Here is an 8,296-nt window from a genome sequence, read left to right on the forward strand (position 1 = left end):
GGGGACTCAAAATGGAGGCACCCCCCCCACCGGCTTATGAAAAGGGCAGCGATACCAGCAGTGATTCCAGAGCTGAGTTTTCTAGGGTGCTGGATTCTCAGAAATGACCTGGGGGTGTTCCAATTGGCCTGTTTCTGGTCTACATCAGCTTGACATCCATCCAGCTGTAACACCCTATCCGGTGTTTCTGTGGATCAGCACAGATCTGCATGAAAATCCATCATTAGCTACATTGTTGCAGTCCACCATGGTGACCTGCAATCCTCCAGAGTTGAGAGGTTACAGCCATCCTATGAAGGGCAGGAGAAGCACAGAGGTAATCTTCACCTCTCCATTTCTCCTGTCCTGTAAAAGACTTGGCTGGCTAATTTTCACCAGCCAAGTCTTTTATCCCAGAGTATGAGGAGGGGAGGCTGAATTGCCACCAGGATAAAACACTAGAGACATTCACGAAGAAACTGGGCAGCCATCTGAGTGGGAGGGTGTCACGTGGTGTCCTGCAACAGCAGGAGGTTGGACCTGATGGCCTTCATGACCCCTTCCAACTCTACCATTCTGTGATTGTACATGCTGGCAGAGCGTGTCTCCTCTCATCCTAACCCACCAGGATGCCCACACAATGCCATCCCTGAAGAACATTCTTGCAACCTCCAAACTGCGGCTGGTCTGGTTCTTTTTGTACCTGCTGCAAGAACAGGAGGACAGTTCCCCAACTTTGGTGCCTTGGCTTCGACCTCAGTGCGGGTGGCATGCAGTACAGAGAGCTCACGTGATCCCGTGTTGCTCAAATAATCACAAGATGCTTGTGTGAAGTTTCTGCATTCTGATGTGTGATTTCCTATTGAAAATTTAAGGGGAGAAATAGGAAAATGAATCTTGTATATCCATGTCAGCATCGGAAAACATGTTTGGAAGCCACATCTCACATTCCTACATGCAAACACACATTCGGGGATTTGGCTTCATGTCTTACATTGCTGCCCTGGAATCAGGCATTGCTAGCTTTTTCTTTCCAGCCATCGCAACGGGGAGTCTCACTGCCACATCTTGCAATACTGAATTCCATGCAATACTGGCATGTAATCCAATGATGGATTTCCTTTGCCCTGCTCTGAACCAAGGTGGACTTAAGAGCAGACCTGATCACTTTATTCTTGCTTCACTGAAAGCTTTATTTCAGCTCAGTAGCCCTCACTGGAAGAGTCTTTCTCCCTAGTCTTTTTCCTATGTGGGCAGGAGAAAATAAATCCCTCCTTCCTGCCACATCCGCTGGAGATGCCTGCTGCCTGAAAGCCAGCAACAGAAAGTAGGTGCAACAGAGGAATTGTGCATACTTGCAGAAAAACGAGTCTGGGTGTGTAGGCCATTTTCACTCATACGAACGGCACAGTTTGGGAGCGCTCAGGTTCTCTTCTCCATCCATGGCTATGTCTTGCTAAACCCCAGAGGGTTGGGATGGGGCTGGTGGGCACAGTCTAGCTTTCCCACCACACGCTGGGAAAAGATCCATGAGAAGGAAGAGTCCAGCCTGGCCCAGAGCCTTACTTTTCTGCAAATAATGGGAATGGATGTAGTATGGGTATCTGTAGCCATGCTGGCTGCATCGCAGGGCGTAATGGAAGCAAGCCGTATGGAACGGCATTCCCGCCTTGCTGCCTCCTGCTCCCCCTCCTGCGGCCTGCTTTCCTTCCACCCCTCGTGCTAAACACTAACCTTTGTGTGCCCCCGTGCTGCAGGTGTTCTCGGGAAATGCCGCTACGTCTATTACGGGAAGCACTCAGAAGGCAACCGATTCATCCGCGACGACCAGCTCTGAGCCCAGCCGTGCGTCGGCAGGGCCCTCCACGCCGCACATGCGCAGAAGCACACCAACGGATGCAACGGCTTGAACGGGAAAAGAAAAAGCGTGCGGCGCCAGAGTCCTCCAGTGCTTTCCGCTGACTTTGCCAGACCTGTCAAAACCATCCTTCTGCGTTAGCCTGAGCAGTCACATAGCAACTGACAGGATTCCCTCTAAGCAGGTCCCGTCCACCAGTGTGACGGACAGCTGCAGCAAAGCACCAGGCCTGACAGGAGGAACACCGTGATGGATTGCCTGGCCCTCTGCAGCTCGCGGAAGAACAGAGGTCACACCTGAGGCCTCACTGAGCATGCTCAGCTGCTCTTAGCCAAGCGACACTTCTTTTATCTTCGGCTTGCCTGTCAAGTGAGAAAGCTGCATGTTTATCCAAAAAGGAAGGCACAGGGCTGCATGTGAGAGTTTCACAACGCATCACCTCCCGGTCTCTTCTTATTTTCCTCAGGAATTAAGTGCCTAATGTGGACACACACACAGTCAGTGCATCACATGGTGTGGTTTTGGGGTGCTGGTGGTGTTTCGCTCTAGGGCGGGATAACAAAAACTGCCTGGACTGTGATTTAATGTTTAGCGCTGGGGAGGGGATTACCTGATAAAATTTAGGCGCATTGGTACCTGTTATTGACTTATCACCCAGGCCTGAATTCTGTTGTTTTTGCAGGGATTAGGGTTAGAAGTAAAAATGCAAGAAATGCAAAGAACGTAAGAACAGAAGGGATGATGCTGATGCACAAGACTAATTTTGGGAAGGGACATAAAACACTCAAATTGCTCTTTTGGAAATCAAGGCCACATAGATTTGATAGTATGCCCTAAAGCCAGCCTTCCCATCACTGTGTCCCCCAAATAGGCTGGACTAGTTTCTTAGATTTGTAGCCTAACACATCAGGTGGATACCTGGTTGAAGAAGGATCCCGTAAGCAGCATCAGTTCCTTTTATATTACTGACTACCAATCTGCATCCAAATGAAGTGCATGCGGCTTCTTGCCCATTGCCAGGTAAAGCTGGCCTCTTTTGGAAGCCTCCTGAGAAAAGACCGCATGGACTGCATGTTTGGAGGGAGTTGGCTGTACTCTTAAATATGAAACCCGTTTGTGCTCGTGTTGGTGAAAGCCATTGCCTCCTAAGGGCCTTCTGTGCAAACTGAGGTGGGGGTCTCTGGCCTGATGTAGCCATTATTAGGCTAGGGGGGGTGCCATTCAAAGCATGAGCCCCAGACCTCCTACTCTTGATGACCCTGCAAAATTTAGTAATGTGAAACATGACATTATGCCCTAACCTTGTGCTCTGAATTTCCCCACTCAACTCTGTTTGTTGCTGCTTGCAGAGAAGCATGAAGAGCTTTGCATGGATGCTACCAGAGGGCAGGGCAGGGCAGGGGAGGAGCCTGGTATTTTCCGTGGCAGCTTTGCATCTACTGTAAGATAGTGATATGACCTCAGTTTTCTTCCTAGGTTGAGGCTGTGCATGCGATGTGGAAAAGCAGACAATGCGTTCTTTTATCTGTACCTTACTGTCTCTCTCTATATTTTTAAAGTTTGCATATACCTGAGCCAGTGCCGTCAATGCCGCTTCCCAGAGTGGCCTTCTGTGGTGCAATCCCCTCCAGAAGTGAGGAAGGGAGAGGCAATATTAAGTGGGTCCAGTAACTCGATTCCGATTTGCAGGGCTGGGAACTGGAGTGTGGGCGTGCGCCTGCAGCACTAACGCTTCCAAGCAAGCTTTGGGGGAAAGTTTAGTCACTCCCTTGAAAGAACCACAAGCCGAGCTGACTCACATTTGACTGGCTCTTGTGAAGCATAAATGCATCCTTTGACCATGGCAGTGGAGTTCGAAGTAGGGTGTGTGGAATAACCTTGTGTCACATTCAGCCTGGCTGTATCTCTCTCCTTCAGTCCAGTTAGATCTCTCTCCTTGTCTATATCAAGGGCTTTTTAACCCTGCCTCAAACAATCAAAATGTGCTTGCAAACTGACCACTGACTTTTGCATTTTTCCTTGCTTCCTTTCCCGATTGATTTTTTTTAAATGTCAAAACCATATGCATCATTCTCAAGAATGATTTTCCCCCTTTGGTGGCAAAAGTATTTTGGGAATGAATTGTGGACATTGCTGGTATTAATCTAATTTGTTCTGAGGTTTGTTTCTTGCAATGTCACATGTAGCAACTTTAATTAAAATCAGCATAATTATCCAGCTCTTCAACTAGACAGTTTGGCATATGTATTTTTTGCTCTAACAATTTAAAAATTTCATATCTATCAACAGTGCCGCGCAATAAAACAACACACAAAGATTGTGTTATTGTTGCTCACTTGTAGTAATAACTGAATAACTTTCAGGGTGCAGCAAGCATGCCATTTCAGGTGTTTCCCCCACATGCCGCCCCGAGGCTCATCCGATGGGGTGGCATATAAGTTGCCTGCCTGCCTGCCTGCCTGCCTGCCTGCCTAAATAAATAAATAAATAAATAAATAAATAAATCCTTTTATCTTCCTGAAATACTAAAATTAAAGTTGGATTTAACTCCTTAAGAACCTGGACTTCTAGAAAGCTATTGCTATGTTCTCTTACCCCTCTGTGTTTGGAAAGTTTTAAACTTGCTTTTTAAAGTGCAAAACATCCTCTGGGAAGAGAAATGTCACTCTCTGAAACAGAAGGACGGGTGTGAGGACTTGGCGGCTACCTCTGTTCCCCACAGCCGGGATCCATCTCCCCTTCCACAGCCTCAGGGACTGACACTGAGGGAGTAAAGCACGGTGGGTACCACGAGCAACGCAATATGCACAACCGACTTAGCAGCTCAAAGCACCGTACCATTCCTAATGCTATCAAGAGCGCAGCAAAGTGTATTGTTTTGAAAAGTGGTATCATAGGGTCGTTTATAAATATTGCTGAGTTATTGCAACTTGCTTCGGTGGACAGTATGGTCAGATCAGCAGATAATTAGACTGGAAAGTAAATACTGGGAGGAATTCTACAAATTCCCTTATATTTCTGTAAATGAAACTGTCTGGACTGGCATTGCACTGAGGCAATAGCACTTTCTATTGCCGAAATTGTGCAGGTGGCAAGCAGTGTTTCAGACACTGGCCTTCAAGTCCCCATTGAATTATACATTTCTGTCAGGGAATTAGCATTTGGTGACTTCTGAATATGTTTCTTTCCAGTTTATCCACAATTTTCCCTTGGAGAAATGCTCTCCATTTCCTGTTGGTTCCCTTTTGCGTAGTTCGTGTGCTCCTGTGATGAGGGGCGAGGGGAACATTTCTGACACTTATATGGCTTGTGAAAGAGTGGCAGTGTTTATAGCTTTGCTTCTCTGTGAAACTGTCACTTCCTCTGTTCTTGTAGATTCAGCAGGCCCAAAGAGAATTATTCTTAGATTGTGTTCCCATGACCTCTGCATAACCAATTATACCAAGTCTCTCAGGAACAGCCAGTGGAATAATTCTAGCAGGCAGTTTGTCTGATTCAAAACCATGCTTGGGGACTAAGTCATTAATAACATGAAATTGGTTAAATATAAATAATTAGCTCTATGGACTTACAAAAGTCAGATCTATATTCCACCCCATATTCCAAATGGTGCATTCAAATACTTTTTTTAAAGGGAAAGTTAAAAAGGACCAAGGTGGAGAGAATCCAGGCAAGCAAGTCTAGATCTGGAGAGCTTGCCAATGGGGGCCAAAGATGGCGCCAGGAAAACTGCTTAAGATGGAATGCTGTGGATGGAATGAGCTGTTGCAAAGCTCTTCCCAGGGCAAATCCGCCTCCTGTGAGCCCCTGTGCCAAGTGGTCAGATCCAAGTGGACTCCCATGGCCCTCAAAGGGCCAGTTAGGATGTTACTCTCTCAGACTGCAAGCTCCCAGTAATAGCTGGGAGCTGTTTGGTAGATGGGAAGAATCAGACATCCCCTCCACAGATGGAGTCTTCCTTGTCCCAAAGCAAGGACAAGCTCTCTAGCTGATCGGGTAGGAAGGGGTCCATGAGACAGTGTTTGCAGCGTTCCTCTGGGTGGAGGACCCAGGCCTGGACACACCTGCAGCAGAATTGGGCCATAGAATCATGAGGCTCAGGGATGGGGCTGCCCTGCTTTATGGGGTAGTGTGAATGTGATTTTCTAAATGTTCCTTGTGTGTGCTTGTTATACTCCATACACCCTAAAGTATAAGGCTGGAAAACCAGAATCAAAATGCTAACAGAAGCCCCTGCAGCCAATGCAAATAAAAACTGTCAATAGCAACCTTTATTAACAAAGAACAGATGTGATACTTACATGAGCAGGCAACAGAGGAATTTACTAATTCTTTTGAACGTATTTATGTGCCTGACTAATTAGACTTAAATAAATAACTAATACCTTGGCAATGCAAAGATAAAAAAAGGAGAAATTAACCATACAAAAATTAATCTAATTATTACTTTAAAGATAAAGTTCCTGGATTAGGTGGTTTGATTTTAGATTTTTATAAAACAAAGAGTGAGTACAAATACTAAATGGTTTGTTTGATGATATAATTAATTCATTGAAAGTTATCATTGATAACCAAAAAAGATATTTTGGTTTCTACGCCTTGGAAAAAGATGGAGTAGTTGCAATCTTATTGATTAATACTTCTTTTGAATGTGAATTATTAAATTCTATGGAATCATGGCAATTTGGGTTTGAATGTATGAAGGTGTGAGAGGAATTCCACCAAGAGACTTTGATTGCAAATGGTTTGTTTAAGCAGATGACTAGTATTTGCACTAGCAAAACTGAGGCAGTCGACTATTATTGATGGATACTAAATAACTTTAACAATTCTTCTGCAGTGCTGATTCTCCATGTCTGACTCCTCAGGTACATTTAGCTCATACTGAATTTGAGAATGAGAGAGAGAGAGAGAGAGAGAGAGAGAGAGAGAGAGAGAGAGAGAGAGATCCTGCTCTGCGCCCCACTTGCTATTCTCAGGTGCTCCGTTCTACCTGGAGCAGAGCTGGAATGCTTCAGGGAAGGAGCCAGTCTCTTCTGACCTACAACCCTCATGACTGGTCCGCCTGGGGCAGGAGGAGAAGAGGGAAAGAAAAAGCCTGCAAACAGCACTGGAAAGACCAGTTTTCATCAGTGCTGGTGTCCCCGCACCCAGCTCCATTTGTCCTCCATCCTCTAACACAGCTGTGCTTTCAATACCTCAGGGAAATAGCAGAGATGCAAGGACTCAGCAACACCTCCCTTCACAGTGTGGGCACCTGTAGTCTGCCTGTCTTCACAGCAGAGAGACGCAAGCTGTTTGCCACCACAAAACAAATCCCGCCCAAATTGTGAGGACTTCAAGGAGCAGCTGCAGACGCTAAACCTGAGGCAACTCTTTGCAGAGCTAGCACTTCCCGCTACGTTAGCACTGGAGCTCCCAGTGAAAGTGTAAGGAGCTGGCTCTCCCTGGACGCAGAGACACATGGGCAACGAGCACCTGGGGGCTGAGCTGCAGGGGCACGAAGCGCTTGTGCACAGCACCAGATGGCGGAGAGGGTTGCACGGTCTAGACATCAAGAGATGTGTGTGACCCAGTCGGGCCTTGCGTGCACACGTGCACATCTGCTTCCACATCAGGGGACTTTCCTCCTGCTCCCCTGGGAACGAATGGAGCCATGTGTTTCTTGGGGGACTGGAAAATCCCCCTGAAGAGGCAAAATCAATGGGTGATGTTCACCTCCATAAATGGGTCATTTATTTGAGAGTGGCTGTAAGTTCCCATCCTCGAATATCTTTCCTGCCCCAAAGGGATTGATGGAGCTATTGGTCCAAGGGAACTCCTTTCCAGCTTTAGCTGTTCACCCAACCTATTGATGGCTGCTTTTGCCACTGCGTTATACTGTTGCTTCTCAGACCATGAGGTCTTTCCTTCATTTAGGGTGCAGCCTGCAGGTTAGATGCACAGAGGCTTCCAAATGGCCAGGCTGAGGTGTGGCAGGAACACACCTGCCCCTGCCACAGCTCTGCTCTTGCACTTTCTCTGGAGGTCCCCAGCCTCCTCCCTTCCCCCTCCCTTTCCCATTCCCCAGGCTGATCTCTGCTCCCAGAGGGGCAGCACTGTGGCCCCCCGGATGCTTGCTGCAACAGGCAGCAGCCTTTGCAGCCCCAGCTCCAGGGGCACAGGGCTTCTGTACTTAGCCTCTGACAAACCCGATCGTACCCAGACTGTGTTGCTTTATTGTTCCCTGCTTCTTGAACAACAGAGAAAAATTAGCAGTTCAACAAATTTGCAGAAAATTCATCAGTTTCTGTTGAACTTGGTCAAACTAATGCCATGCACCCAAATATGCATTTCTGTTTGTCACAGATTGGAATTAATAATATAATTATTGACCTTGTTTCTGCTCCGTGGCAAGGCGAATAAGGTGAGTGTAATGGGTAGTTTCCGGTTGAAATCTGGTGTTGTGCAAGTGACGCC

General features: G+C 46.9%; 1 protein-coding gene across 1 annotated transcript in view; it reads left to right on the forward strand.

Moving 5' to 3' along the window:
- LRMDA (leucine rich melanocyte differentiation associated) overlaps window positions 1-6,409 on the forward strand; it is a 757,870-nt gene extending 751,461 nt beyond the window's left edge. The window contains exon 7 of the mRNA XM_044420260.1: window positions 1,737-6,409. Within this exon, the coding sequence (XP_044276195.1) occupies window positions 1,737-1,816 (80 nt within the window). The 3' untranslated portion in view covers window positions 1,817-6,409. The remainder of the gene's footprint in view (window positions 1-1,736) is intronic.
- Window positions 6,410-8,296: the final 1,887 nt, after the last annotated feature.

The sequence above is a fragment of the Varanus komodoensis genome, unplaced genomic scaffold, assembly GCF_004798865.1.
Source record: "Varanus komodoensis strain SLA01 unplaced genomic scaffold, ASM479886v1 scaffold11, whole genome shotgun sequence".
Taxonomy (NCBI): domain Eukaryota; kingdom Metazoa; phylum Chordata; class Lepidosauria; order Squamata; family Varanidae; genus Varanus; species Varanus komodoensis.